The 14,925-nt window shown below is 51.2% G+C and overlaps 1 protein-coding gene across 2 annotated transcripts in view; it reads left to right on the forward strand.

The window, feature by feature from the left end:
- Positions 1 to 14,925, forward strand: part of SRPK3 (SRSF protein kinase 3) — a 1,021,015-nt gene that overhangs the window by 690,359 nt on the left and 315,731 nt on the right. For both annotated transcript variants that reach the window (XM_069645381.1, XM_069645382.1), the window contains exon 12: positions 12,162 to 12,262. In XM_069645381.1, coding sequence (XP_069501482.1) covers positions 12,162 to 12,262 — 101 coding nt within the window. The remainder of the gene's footprint in view (positions 1 to 12,161; positions 12,263 to 14,925) is intronic.

Consider the following 14,925-nt stretch of genomic DNA (forward strand, 5'->3'; position numbering starts at 1 on the left):
TCCGCCTGGCTTCCCTTGCAACCGACTGTAGGGGGTAGATTTAGCCCCCGGCTTTCGACCCTGGGTTAGCCTGGGACACCCTGGCTAAACTTTTCTGAAACCTAACTAAAACCTTTCTGAACTCCCTGCAAGACTTTTTAAGCCTGTTGTCATTGTGTGATCTTGGGTGCATTTGTGCCCTGCTCTCTCCAAGAGTGGGCCCGGCCTATGGACTTACCTATTTTCCTACATTCTGCCTTTTTCCCCTCCCTTTTTTGTTAACTTATTGGAGTGCCATCTATAGTTAAGCGCTCACCTCTGTCTGGAAATAAGTGGTGTTAACTAAGAATTGTCTGATAAGGAAGAAGGGATGTATATATAATAATATAATTATTGAAGACATCCAGCCTTTCGCTTTCATCACAGCCAGAGTGCCGATGTAACCCGGATTGGTTTCCAGTCCTTTTTTCTACATATAATAATAGTTCTCCAGCATTGGATCTTTCATGGATTCACATGCTTAGAATATTCCCCGTCGTCAGGCTGGGAATCCTCGGTAAGTTATATAGACATTTTCCATAGGAAAAATTCCGACACTTTTGTGTCCTATGTATGTCGTTTTGGGCTGCGCACGCCGGCGCCACTAGGACGTAGGGGTATATATAGCTCCGCCCCCACGGCTCCCTCAGATTTCAACCGTCTTCCAAAGTGGTGGGCTTACCTCGCGTATCTGCTATTGGGTTAGGTTGTACTTTCTACTTCTGCGACTGTATGTTCTTCTCAAGAGAATGTCTGGAAAGGCGTTGTTTCGTCCGTGTGCTACGTGCGGTCTTAAGAAGGTGTACGAAGGGGATGGTCATATGGACTGCATTTACTGCATTTACTGCCTTCATCCTCACCACACGGCGGACACTTGTGAAATCTGTCAGGGTTTCTCCCAGAAAACCCTCAAAGATGGAAAAAGACGCCTGGTCGATTGGCTCAATGACGGAGCGGGTGCGTACCCGGCATCGGAGGTGGGCTCCACGGCCTCAAAAAGTAAGTCGGAACCCCAGACGAAGAAGGCACGTGCTGCTAAAAAACAAACCTCGGAGTCGGCCGAACAACGACCCTCGGAGAAACATTCGGAGAAACATTCGAAGGCCTCCTCCTCTTCACACAAGACGCCGTCTTCTTCCTCCTCATTTAAAAAGGAGAGAAAAGAACCATCTAAACCCTCCTCAGGAGACCGTCATAAGTCTACCTTGAGTCGAGAGGCCGCGGCCAGCAAGTCGGCCCCAACAGCGGTGGGAACACCTCAAGGCCCTGCGCCACTGGCTTCGCCGACGCTTGCGTCATCGGCGGCTCCTCCCACATGTCAGACTGCGGCGGTATGAAACATATCGTCGACGGTGGTCCCGTCGATGGGATGGCAACCGGAGGTTTTTCGATCCCGTCCCTGGCCCTGCTTCAACCAGAGGCGACTTTCTCCATCTCGTCGACTGACGAGGAACGCGACACGGTCGCGCGCCCAACTGATCTGGGGCTGCAGCCGACCAGCGCGATGTCGCTCTTGGGTGTGGGTTCCATCCCTACACCTCGTCATTACTGAACCCCCAGGCGGTTCTGTCCTTGGAGGTGCTAAATACGCTACAGAAGCTATTACAGCATTTGGACACACAAATACCCCAGCCTAGGGCCCCGACACGGATACAGTCTACGCCATTCGTGGACGAGCCGGGCCCGGCTCCTCGCTCGGCGACCAGGATTACGGCCGCTTCCCAAGCGCCGGAAGATTGCCCTATCCTGCAAGAAGGAGAACTTACAGGACTCTGACCGTGAAGGATCAGGTTCAGACATCTCACTATCCCCCTCAAGGGACCCAACTTGGGACTCTGAAGCAGAGATGGAAGCTCCGAGAAGCCCGGCACAGCCATCGCCACCTGACGTGGGTGCATTCCATGCCATGATGAGTAAGGCGTGTTCAGAGTTTGGCCTAGTCCCTGAAGAGGAGAAAAAGCATTGTTTTCTTTTTGATCATATGGGCAAGAGAAGGAAATCCATATTCGCCATCCCGATTTTGGATCAGGTCTGGCAAGAGGGCCTGAAGTCCATGCGGCACCCGTTCTCTGAACCGGCAGTGAAAGGTCGTTTGGAGAAGAAGTTCAAGGCTCCGGAATCGACTCCCAAGTGCCTGACGTCTCAACCTTCGCCGGAGTCGGTGGTATCGGCGGCGGCGGCTAGAAAGGCCAGGTCTCTACATAAATGCACGACCCCTCCAGACAACGAAGCCAGGAGACAGGACGCTTTCGGCAAGAAGGTGCTGTCCGTCGGCGCGACTACAGTTAAAGCAGCCGACTCCTTGGCGATTATGTCTAGGTATGACAGGGAAATGTGGCACCGACTGGCTCCTATCTTGGAGCATTTGCCCGAGGAACATAGAAAGTCCGCCATGTTGCTAGTGTGGGAAGAAGAGGAGGCCTCCAACCATGCTATAAACATTGCCGTCGACCTAGCCGAGTCCAGTTTTAAGCAAATCAATAATGGCATTGTTCTACGTAGACAAGCCTGACTCAAGTGCACTACGTTCAGACCGGAGGTGCAATATAAAGTCTTGGATATGTCGTGTGAAGGGGAGCAACTGTTTGGTGAAAAAGTTGATGAGGCCTTGAAGGGCATGAAAGAGGATACTGACACGGCGCGGTCACTCGGAGCCCTCCAGAGTGGTAGGAATTTTCGTTCCTTTCGTCCTTTCAGAGGGGCCTCTGGTAACTCCCGATTTGGGTCATCTAGAGACCGAGGTTTCAGCAGACCCTCCTACTCGTCCCAAGGCTACAGGCGTGCGGCCCAATCTTCTCGTAGAGGCAGAGATTACCAAACCTCCAGACGGCGGGGTGCCTACCCTTCGTCGACGAAAGATAAACAAACCCAGAACCAACAATGACATGTTTCAGGACGTCCTGGGGAGCCGAGTGTCTCGTCGGATCGACTAGTGGGAGCGCATAACAGACCGATGGGTTTTGGACACGATTCATCTGGGCCATTCTCTACAGTTCAAGGGCAAGCCACCACACATTCCACCGGTGTTCTCGGCCCAGCCCCACCTTCAAATACTACTACAGGAGGTGGCGCTTATGCTGCAGAAAGGGGCTATAGAACTGGTCCCGGTGGCATAAAAAGGACAGGGAGTGTACTCCCGGTACTTTGTCGTCAAGAAACCAAATGGAAAATGGCGTCCCATTCTGGATCTACGAGCGCTCAACAAACTGCTCAAGAATTTAAAATTCAAAATGCTGACGCTTCAGGAGGTGATCCGATCGATACAACCCGGAGATTATTTGTCGTCGCTAGACCTTCAGGACGCATACTTCCATATCCCGATGCGTCGACGGCACAAAGGATTTTTGCGGTTCGTCGTCCGACGAACCCACGATCAGTTCAATGTCCTCCCGTTCAGTCTAAAATCATCCCCCAGGACGTTCACCAAATGTCTGGCTCCAATAGCAGCCTGGTTAAGAAAGGAAGGTCACCATGTGTACCCTTATTTGGACGATTGGCTAGTGAGGGGACTGTCTCCGGAAAGGGTACAAGAAAGCCTAGATGCCACCCTGTCCCTCCTGCAACGTTTGGGCTTCGCAGTGAACTTCGACAAGTCCTCGTTAAAGCCTTCAAGGACCTTGGTCTTTTTGGGGGCAGAGTTCCACACACAGTCGGGGCTGGTGAAGCCATCCCTCGAAAGGTTTCAGACTGCAACAAAAGGCATCGGTATGGGAGGTCGACACCAGAGTGTCAGTACGGAGGTACATGTCCCTGCTGGGGGCCATGTCGTCCTGCATACCCTTGATAGGCAATTGTCGCCTCTTCATGAGGCCTCTTCAGGAATTCTTGGCGGATCGATGGGCACAAAGTCGAGGACGCTGGTCGGACAAGTTGACCATCAACGGCCAGCTCGTGCAGGTGCTTCAATGGTGGAGAATCTCCATACACCTAACGAAGGGAATGCCCTTACTGGAACCTGCGTTCCAGGAAACAGTGGTTACGGATGCTTCTCTAACTGGGTGGGGAGCTCATCTGGACTCCTTACAGGTTCAGGGTCATCGGAAGAGTCCTCCCTCCACATCAACCTGCTAGAGTTGAGGGCGGTGCGTTGGGCCCTAAAATCCTTTCTGCCACAGATAAAGGGCTCAGTGGTGAGAATCATGACAGACAACACGACAACAATGTTTTATCTACGAAAGCAGGGAGGAACTCGCTCCAGGAGCCTGTCGACGGAAGCCCAGGAGATCTGGCATTGGGCCCTACATCACGACATACATCTGTTGGCGTTCCACTTACCAGGAGTAAAAAATGTGCAAGCAGACACTCTCAGCAGGGAGATCAATTGTCTGCATGAATGGGAACTGAATGATCAGCAATTGCACCATGTCTTCGCGGAATGGGGTCATCCGGCCCTCGATCTCTTTGCGACGAGAGACAACAAGAAATGCTCCCAATATGCGAGCAGGTGGCCACAACAAGACTTGCTAGGGGACGCGTTCTCCTTCCCGTGGATGGGCAAGTTTCTGTATGCCTTCCCCCCATTCCCTCTCATCCGTCGGACTCTGCAATGGATCCACAGATATCCTTGTCGGGTGATCCTGGTGGCCCCGTATTGGGCCAGACAAGTGTGGTTCTCCGATCTACTTCACCTCTCAGCGGCAGAACCAATGAGGTGCCAGAAGATCCCCAACCTTCTGTCTCAGGAGAAAGGGACCGTTTGGCATCACGACCCGGACAACCTCAGTCTGACGGCCTGGCTCCTGATTTCGCCGAGTTTGGCGCGTTAGCGATTCCAGCGGATTGTCGTCGTATTTTGCAAGTTGCAAGGGCACCTTCCACGAACACTTCATACACATGCAAATGGAAAAGGTTCTGCATATGGTGCGCAGGTCAACCAGGTCTGGTCCCGCGGGCGATCACACCGGAACAACTCCTACCATACTTGTTGCTAATAAATAACGGTTTATCTGTTTCATCCATAAAGGTGCATCTAGCTGCCATCTTGAGATTTACTCGGAAGAGACATTCCACTCCACTGTTCAGTGACCGCCTAGTTAAACACTTCCTTAAAGGGTTGTTTCGAACCTTTCCTCCCAAGAAGAAGTTTCCTCCGATCTGGAGTCTGAACCTGGTCCTGGCAGCCCTGATGAAACCCCCTTTTGAACCAATGTCATCGACATCATTAACATTTTTGTCTTGTAAATTGGCTTTCCTGGTGGCCATTACTTCTGCTCGTCGCCTGTCTGAAATACAAGCTCTAGTGATCGACCCTCCGTATTTGAAGTTTTTCAGTAATAAAGTTGTGCTGGCCACTAACCCGCATTTCATACCTAAAGTACCTCCATGTTCCATAAACACGCTTCTATAGTGTTGCCTACATTCTTTCCAACACCGTCTTCAGTGGCAGAGAAGACTCTCAATACATTGGACGTGAAAAGAGCTTTAAAATTTTATCTCCATCGCACTCAAAGCTTCAGAGACACGAGACAACTCTTCGTAGCTTATGGTCCTGCGGCTAGGGGTAAAGCGATTTCAAAACAAGGACTATCCAGATGGGTGTCTTCGGCCATTTCTTATTGTCATTCCAAGGCCGGAAAGCCGCTAGAAAAGCGTCCAAGGGCCCATTCGACGAGATCTACATCGTCGTCGACGGCTTTGTGGTCCGGAATTCCGCTGGGGGATATCTGCCAGGTGGCTTCCTGGTCGGTACCACACACGTTTACCCGAAATTACTGTCTCGCACAGCAACATGCTGAGGATACACAGATGGGGCGGGCAGTACTACGTCACCTGTTCCAATAAGGTAAGCCCCAAGTGGGGTTGCATCCTTCGGCAACTATGCTTTAAAGTGTTGTGTCTTTTACGGTTAACATGCTATAATGTAATGTGTTGCCATAGTAAGTGGGCACTGTGATTGTTGTGATGTTGGTTTGCATACACGCCTCCAATGTTGGGGGATACTGCTATACAATCTATTCTAAGCATGTGAATCCATGAAAGATCCAATGCTGGAGAAGGGAATAGTTTCTTACCTGTAACTCCATTTCTCCAGCATTGGTATCTTTCATGGATTCACATGCGCCCGCCGACCTCCCCTGAGCATGGAAACCAGAGATCCCCCCCATACTACTTTGGGGGCTGAAATCTGTGGGAGCCACGGGGGCGGAGCTATATATACCCCTACGTCCTAGTGGCGCCGGCGTGCGCGGCCAAAACGACGTAGATAGGACCCAAAAGTGTCGGACTTTTTCCTATGGAAAATGTCTATATAACTTACCGAGGATTCCCAGCCTGACGACGGGGAATATTCTAAGCATGTGAATCCATGAAAGATACCAATGCTGGAGAAATGGAGTTACAGGTAAGAAACTATTCCCTAACTGTGTTTATAGTGATTTACCATAATAGTTCTGGAGTGTTTCAATAAGTGTGTTTTAAATAAATAATTATATACCTTGATACCAAAGCTCTGGTCAGTGTTTGCTTGTGCTATTGTATCTGAGTGCCTATTGTGTATACTTTGCATACTGCCTAACTCTTCTTGAGGGAAGTCTGACTGCTCAGCCACAGCTACCAGGTAAATCTGGGTGGTACAGACTGCTACCAAGTGGGTTTACTGCCAACACCTGTAGTCCTAAATCTTTTGCAGTGGTCCCCAAGGGAACTGCACAGGTTTCTGCCTAACAGCTTCCCTCTGCAAGCTTTGCTCCGGCTGCGGTTTGCGGAATGTGTTATCAGACGACAAGCATTCCGCTTGCCTGTATTGTCTCCACCCCACGCACAAGGAGGAAGATTGCACGATTTGCAGTGGCTTCACTAAGCGCACAATGATGGATTGGCACCGACAGTTGGAGATGTGGCTGAAAGCCAAGGCCACCCCCCTAGGGGAAGGCCTCTCCTGGATCCGGCAAACCTGAGCGGGCTTCTAAGTCCTTTGAGGGCGCCCTACCCTTGGTGGCCCAACACAATGGCAAGCGATGTGAGTCTGCTTCCGTCAGGGTTGCCGCTGGTGCAGGTCCCGCTACGGTCATGGCGCGATCATCATCTCTGTCTGCATCAGACTCCAGCCACCACTCTGGCTCTTCATCCAAGAGGAAGTCCGCTACCCCGGGGAAGCTGAGAGAGACTCCGGAGAAGGCCAAGTAGGAGAAGGCCAAGCAGGGTACCGTGTCCGACCTACCTGTGCAGGTGAAGACCAGGCCAGACAAGGGGTCCGACCAGGCCCCGAAGGAGAAGACCAAGCAGGACAAGGGAGCCGGCCTCTCTGTGAAGGCCCAGGTACATCAGGCCAAATCATCGTCCTCCATCCAGTTGGTGGTGTCACTCTCGAAGGCCGTAGGGGCGGACACGGCTATAGGGTACCCCAACGACAGCCAGAGTGGCTCTTCCTCCCAGGAGGGTGGCTTCGAACAAGTCATTTGAGAAGACTCTGGAGAAGAGGATGCCAGACCTCAACCCGAGACCAACCCCTCTGGACCTGAAGAAAGGAGGGGGGTCAGTGAAGGTCTCCTGGGAACTGACATTTCTTTGTCCGACAAGGCCATACCGTCCATGGTGACGAGGTCGACAAAGGGAATGTCGGGGAATCGCCCTCCGGAGGCGACGATGAAGCCCCCGATCCAACCATCCATATTCCTCAAGACGACGGAGCCCCTGGGCCCAGCGCACCCCAGGTGCCACCAAAGGATCTTTCACTGGACATCCTTTCGACCCTCCACACGCTGGTGTCGGAGATACAAAGGAGGATGCCGATGGGCCCTTCGCCCACTTCACCGGTGGCACCAACTCCGGCCACCCTGTTGACACCGGCTGAACTGCCGACTAAGAAGAGGAGGAGACATCCTACGCCTCCATGCCACCCATCGCCACCCTCTCCCCCGAGGGAGAAGGATACGGATACGCAGACAACAGGCAGGGATGACGACGGTGGGATGGGAGACCCTCCGTCGCCTCAGCCCAGAGCTTCTCTGTCGGACGAAGTTGGATCCTTCCATTCGATGATCGCCCGAGCATCGGAGCTTTTCCAGCTCACACCAGAGGAAAAGAAGGAAGGTTTCTTATATCAGCGCCTGGAGGCAAAGATGAAGACTGTGCTTTCGGAAAAGCAGTGGATGATTCACTCCAGGTCATCAAGATGGACACGGACAGTCCTTTCGTTCCTCAGGAGGGGAAGTCTTTTAGGTCTTCGAAAGGCTTTGGTGGGGGCTCATCCTCTTACCGCCAGCCCTCCCACTCCTTGACCCAGGAAGCCAACAGGGCCTTCGGGGTGGGCGCCATCGTCGTCAAGGCCCGCAAGGTGTGTCTTTGACCTCCAAGCAAGACTGATCTGGCCAAGACGTCGGACCCCAATCCATGCACCCCCATTGGAGGCCCTCTGGCGAATTTCATCAGCGTGTGGGAGACCATCTCCACCAACCGTTGGGTGCTGGACGCTCTCACCCACGGACACACTGGAGTATCAACAAAAGTGTCCTCTTATACCACCGGTGGCCCGGCAGGAGCTGCAAATCCCTCAACTGCTGTTGGAGGTCCAGGCCATGTTACTGAAAGGGGCGATCGAGCTGGTTCCACAGCATCTCCGGGGCTCCGAAGTCTACTTCAGATACTTTCTTGTAAGAAAGAAGACCGGGGGCTCGAGGCCCATTCTCGACCTACGGCGATTCATCAAGTACATCAAGTCCCAGAAGTTCCGGATGGGCATTCTACAACACATGCTTAGACAGCTGGAGCAGGGAGACTTTCTGTCGTTGTTGGATCGGGAGGACGCTTACTTCCACGTCCCCATAAACGCAAAACATCGCAAGTTCCTGCGCTTTTGTCCAGGAGCAGCATTACCAGTTTAAGGCGCTCCCCTTCGGACTGAAGTCGGCACCCAGAGTCTTCACCAAATGCTTGGCTCCAGTAGCGACCCATCTGCGACTACAGGGGATCCACGTGTACCCATATCTAGACAACTGGCTCATCCGGGCCAAGTCAAAGGACATTGCCGTCGATCACACGGCAGGGACAGTCCAGCTGCTGACGAACCTGGTGTTCTCCGTGAATTATGCAAAGTCCTGTTTGACTCCATTGCAGGACGCTCTATTCCTGGGATCCAGACTCAACACTGTGGCTTGCCTAGCAGCTCCATTGGAGGAGAGGATTTCGGCCATCTTACACAAAGTGCAACGGCTGTTGGCACTGAAGACCGCCACAGTGCTGACCATCAAGTCACTGCTCGACATGATGTCATCGTGCATATACCTGATCCGGCTCTGCAGACTGTGGATGCGTCCACTCCAGGAGTTCCTCGACACATGTTGGGTCCAGGTGTAAAGAAGCTTCCAGGACAGGATCGTGCTCGATGAAGAGTTCCGTCGAGCGATAATGTGGTGGGGCGTGCGCTCAAACAACGCCAGAGGCACAGACTTTCAGAGCACCCCATACCAGGAGACGGTCATGACGGACGCTTCTCTGGAAGGCTGGGGAGCCCACACCGGGCGTCTTCACGCCAGAGGCCTGTGGCGGCCGGAAGAGAAGATGCTGCATATCAACATTCTGGAACTACAAGCAGTGTCTTAGGCCCTCCGGTCCTTTCTACCATCCCTCAAGAGGGTCTTCAAAGACAATACTACCACAATGTTTTACATCCGGAAGCAGGGGGGCACCAGATCCCCAGTGCTCTGCAAGGAGGCACAGGACTTGTGGCACTGGGCTGTCGCCCAGGGGATGTTCCTCCATTCTGTTCCACCTAGCGGGGGTAAGGAACAGAGTCAGTGACTCTCTAAGCAGGGAGCTACGTTGTTGCCACGAGTGGGAACTACAGCAGGATCAAGTGGACAACCTATTCTACAAGTGGGTAATCCCCAGATCGATCTGTTTGTGATGGCGACGAACTCCAAGTGCCGGAGCTTCGTCAGCAGGTTTCCCCAGCTGGAGGTTATGGGGGGACGCATCCTCCTTCCCTTGGGACCGCCTGTTCTTGTACGCGTGCCCTCCGTTGCTGCTGCTACTACGAGTCATCAGTCAACTCAGACGGTACCAGTGCAGAATGATCTTCATCACACCAGCATGGCCGAGGCAGATCTGGTACCCAGAACGTCTCAGCATGTCGACATCCCTGCCAATCAAGCTGCCAGTGGTAGCAGCTCCTCTCGCCAGAGAAGGAAGCGCAATCCTGCACCACGGCTAAATCGGTGCTGGTGCATGCCTCCATCAAGGTGCATCTATCGGCTATCGTCCACTACACCTGAGGTCCAGGACGGCCTCCTTGTGGTCGCACCGTCTGGTCAAGGAATTCATCAAGGGACTGTACCACTCATTCCCGCCGTGAAGGCCACAGCCCCGGCACGGGAACTCAATGTAGTGCTGACTAAGCTCATGGGTGGCCCATTCAAACCTTTTCATACAGCTCCCCTTACATTTCTGTCGTGGAAAACAGCTTTCCTCATGGCCATCACCTCTGCACTACGAGTGGGTGAGATCCAGGCCCTGTCCTGCAAGCCACCTTCTTTGACTTTCCAGGAGACGAGGGTGGTGCTGCGGAGGCACCCCTCCTTCATACCCAAGGTTCCGTCAGACTTTCATCTAAACAAACCCTTGGTGTTGCTTGTGTTTATTCCGATGCCTTTGTCGCCGGCTGAGAGGACTTTACACTTGCTGGATGTGGCTTTAGCTCTGAAGTTCTATGTGGCCCGTACAAAGAATTTCCAGAACACTTCTCAGCTTTTTGTGAACTTTGGTCCTGTGAACCATGGGAAGGCCCTGTCCAAGGCTTCCATTTCCAAGTGGCTCTCCGGCTGCATCACCCATTGTCACCGGTTGGCAAACCGACTGTTGCCTGGCCGTCCGAGAGCCCACTCTACCAGAGCGATCGCTGCCACGACGACGTTCCTGTCTGATGTGCCCCTGCTGGACATTGCAGGGCTGCTACGTTGAGGTTGACGCACACCTTCACAAGATTCTACTGCATCAACAGGGATTCCAGGGAGAAGTCTAGAGTCGTCCAAGCAGTGCTGCGCAATCTGTTCACTTGAAGGTGAGCCTGGTGAGGAGTTAAGAGTTGAGCCTTGTCACCTCCTGTGGTTGTGCATGTGTGTACTGCATTCTTTATTCATGAGCGTGTGAATCTATCCCAGACCCATGCTGGAGAAGGAACAAGTTACTTACCTGTAACTGTTGTTATTGCTTCGGTCAAGGTTCAATTTTCTCCATCCTGGGCAAGCTGGCACCGGCGGGTTACCGCCAACCTCATTATGGGGCCCATTGTCTTGGAATGCAATCAAATACTGATTAGCCAGAGTGTATTTTTCAATGTTTACTATACAATCTTCTAAATGTATTTTAGGAATGGCCAAAAACAATGTTATAGTTCCATCCGATGTTTTGTAATTGTTTGAATATTTATTTTTATTTTTGTTACCTTTTATAATAAACCATAAACAAATAAAAAAATAATATAAGAAAAAGAGGTGACTCGTAAAGGTAACATTAACCTAATCGGCCAAGTGCTTTGAACTAAAGAGGAGTACTATAGAAGTATACCAAATTATATTATTCAGCTTTGCTGGAAGCAGCGGTCGGGCCAGGAAGGGAGAATGGGGAAGAGGGTGGGGGAGCTTCCTCTTTAAAAAGTAGTAAAGTTTAAGCCGAGCTTTGAAGAGATCCGCAGTTGGGCTGGCTTTGCTTGTTATGGGGAAGAGGATTCCAGTGGAGCGGAGCATCTAGGGAGAAAGAGTGGAAGCTATAGGAGTTAGTGAGGGGCATGTTACAGTGAGATTGTGTAGAGGGGGAGCGGAAGTAACGAGATGGTTAGTAAACAGAGATACAATCAGACAGGCACTGAGGAGCAAGACCATTGATAGCTTTGTAGACTAAGTGAAGAAACTTGAAAAGGGAGCAGTTGTGCATGGACAGCCAACCAGTAGGTTAAAGAGAGTGATGGTTGCAAAGTTGAAGACTTTGTCTAGCGGTAGGAAAGAATAGAGAGGAAGGCTCTCTGCTCTTCCTTCTCCTTGCCTTTTTCTGCATCACCTTCTGTCTAGGAATTGGATAATAAAGGCATTCTCTTTTGCAAATGGTCTACAAGGTGCTTTGACGTTTCATGATTTAGGCATATGGAAGAAGCAGAAGTGAACGGTACTGGTTGCTGATAGCTAATGTTATTTTGTTCCTCGTCTGCATAGGCCCCTGCAGTCCTACTGACTTCTTGGTCAACCCCTTGGACCCGCAGAATGCAAACAAAATCCAAATCAAAATTGCAGATCTTGGCAACGCCTGTTGGGTGGTAAGTAGCCTCTCATTGTGAGCCTGATTTGTTATGTACTGATAATTGTTTTAAAAAGTCTTCTGGTAAGATCTGTCTGCGAAATGTTGATCAGTTTAAATCTTGTCAGCCAAAAGGCAGCAGTTCTTTCCTATAAGTGTTAAAACATGAGTACCAAGGAGCAGGGAAATGTTACCTATTGGTACCGGGCGAGGGACAATGAGCTTGTAAAAAACAAGCTCATTTGCCCTCGCCCAGGCCTTATCTTCCCCACAAGGCTGCGAGCACTGCCGCGCCCTGGAGTTCTCTCCGCAAGTTTTTGCGGTGGAAAGGGAAAATAGACTAGTTGTAGTCCCTTCACCCCTTCCATTGCAGCCATTTCTTTTTGTTTACTTTTTTTAAACATTTGTTTTAATGGCTACCATGGAAAGGCAGAAGGGACTACGTGTAGTCACTTCTCCTCGATCCCTGGTGGCCATTTTATAAGCTTTGTTTTCTCTAGTCGAGAAAAATTGCAATTAGTACCCCGGTACAACGTGCCAGGTTACTAATGGCAATATGACCCTCTGAGGGGGGGGCGGGCATTACTGGTCGGGTAATGCCCCTGGGGATCCGTTAAAGCCCTCGCTTCACTCAGGCTTCTAACTATGGCCCCTATGGCATTACGCGACCAGTAATTCCCCCACCCTCTTTGGGTCATATTGCCTAATTAGTTACAGCTCTATGATGGTGATGTTGTGATAGCAAGTCCACTTTGGCTGGTCGTACAGGTGCGTCCTTGTGGACACATAGTAAACATCACGACATATTCCCACATGCTCTTTGTTTTAGCTCCTCTACTTTTTGGTATTGCTTTTTAAACTGTTAGGGAGTTTTACTAAAGTTCCCTCGTTGTAGGACTTTAAAAGACTCACTATTAGATGTACCGGGCTCCAACTCTTAGGTTTGGCCTGAACTACCCAATAGGTTTGCTAGCTATGGTCGAGCAATTCAGGCTTAGTGTAGCAGGGCTGTAGTTGAGTACAAAGACTTTTGAGTTCACTTATAGTTAAGGAAACACTTACACACTGTAGTTATATAAAAATAGGGTTATTTATCATATACTCTAGGGCAATTTTAAACTCAAAATGCAATTCAGGTAAGTAAGGAAAGTTTCACACATATATACAGTAGAACATCTGCAGTATGCAGCCAGTAGAGGCATTTATTTAAGAGGCCGTTCCTTGGTTCTCGCCTGCCGGGGGGGCAACTTAGAAACCCCATGAAGGAATATAGTGGTATTTCCTGGCCCCCCGTGGGCATGACCCTTAGGCGTGCACACCCCTGGGCGGTGGCAACTGGCCCTGGATACCCTCTCCCTAGGGGTTTTTGTTCTCTCTGCACTTGGGGCACAGTCCACCTGCGAGGAGGGCCATACATGGGTTGAGGACACCTGGCCACATTGGGATTGATGGCTGCTAGGCCAGAGGCTGTCTCGTCGGTGTTAGGGCGTTAATTTCACCGAATACAGTATTCAACAGTTGGCATGTAGAATGGGGCCCCTTAACGACAAGAGGGATATCAGCAGGCTCCCCCAGCAAACCCTGCCCTCGGCCTCAATCAGGTATATTAACAGTTTATTTATGACTGCCACCTCGGAAAGCACCCGCTCACAGGTACAACCTCGGGCAGAGTTGTCCTCCTTATGTAGTGGAACAGAGGAAGACTGGCTTCCATAGACTGAAGGTTTGGCAGCCCTAAAGGGGGTTAAACAGAGAAAGGAACTGGACGCTGAGAGTGCTTTAAGTATATTATCGCTCCAGTTATACTGGAAGAGCTAGGAGAAGGCTTATTCTTGGTTGTTCCATAAGCCTCCATAACCGTTAGATCCACGGCAGGGTGGATACAGTCGCCCAAACGCTGGGTTGTGATGGATCGCAATGAAGGCAGAAAATCAGGAACCGGGTAGAAATTTGCAGGATTCACAAGAGACAGTCCAGGTGACAGGCAGGTGGGCACACAAGAAGCCAAAAGCGGGACAGATTGAGAAAAGACCCAGGGGTTTTGGCTGGGCTCAAGGCATCCTCTCAATTCCAATGCCAGGTGCACTGACCAGTAACAAACTGTCCAGGTTCCCTGCAGAAGTAGACAGATCAATCAATTGCAAATTCTCCTTGGTTCTGGCTTAGGGGTCTTTTCTCAGGATTCAAAACCGGGGAGCTATCCAGACTGCAGTGCAGTTGCCCCCCATAGTGGTCTCCTGATGCAGTTTGCTTCACTCCCAATGCAATGGGATACACTCTTAGGAATTGGTGAGGCTTGTTCATAGGCGGGTACACCTTCCCGTGAGGTCGAATGAACTGCTGGGATTCTTACAGGTTGTTTCCCCGGAACCCCTAGTTGCTCCCCCAGGAACAGGGTTAATGTCAGTAGAAAAAATAGCGGGACCCTTCCAGTGCCGGGTGCGTTATCAAGAACACAGCCTCTGTCGTAACGCAGTAGCTGCTTCCCCCACACCCATTATGTCGCACCACCAAAATCTTACGTTTAGCTTTGGGCTCGGGCTCTGGGTGGATGTGTAGGCTGGATAAAAGGGCAGACTTGCAGAGAAAAAGTGGGGGAAAGGGTGAAGGGGGTGGGGGCTCCATTATTGGACTTCCAATGTTACAGGCAGCCAGGGCCTTTCAAGGAACAGTCTCCCACCT

The sequence above is a fragment of the Ambystoma mexicanum genome, chromosome 2p, assembly GCF_040938575.1.
Source record: "Ambystoma mexicanum isolate Mex_15411 chromosome 2p, UKY_AmexF1_1, whole genome shotgun sequence".
NCBI lineage: Eukaryota > Metazoa > Chordata > Amphibia > Caudata > Ambystomatidae > Ambystoma > Ambystoma mexicanum.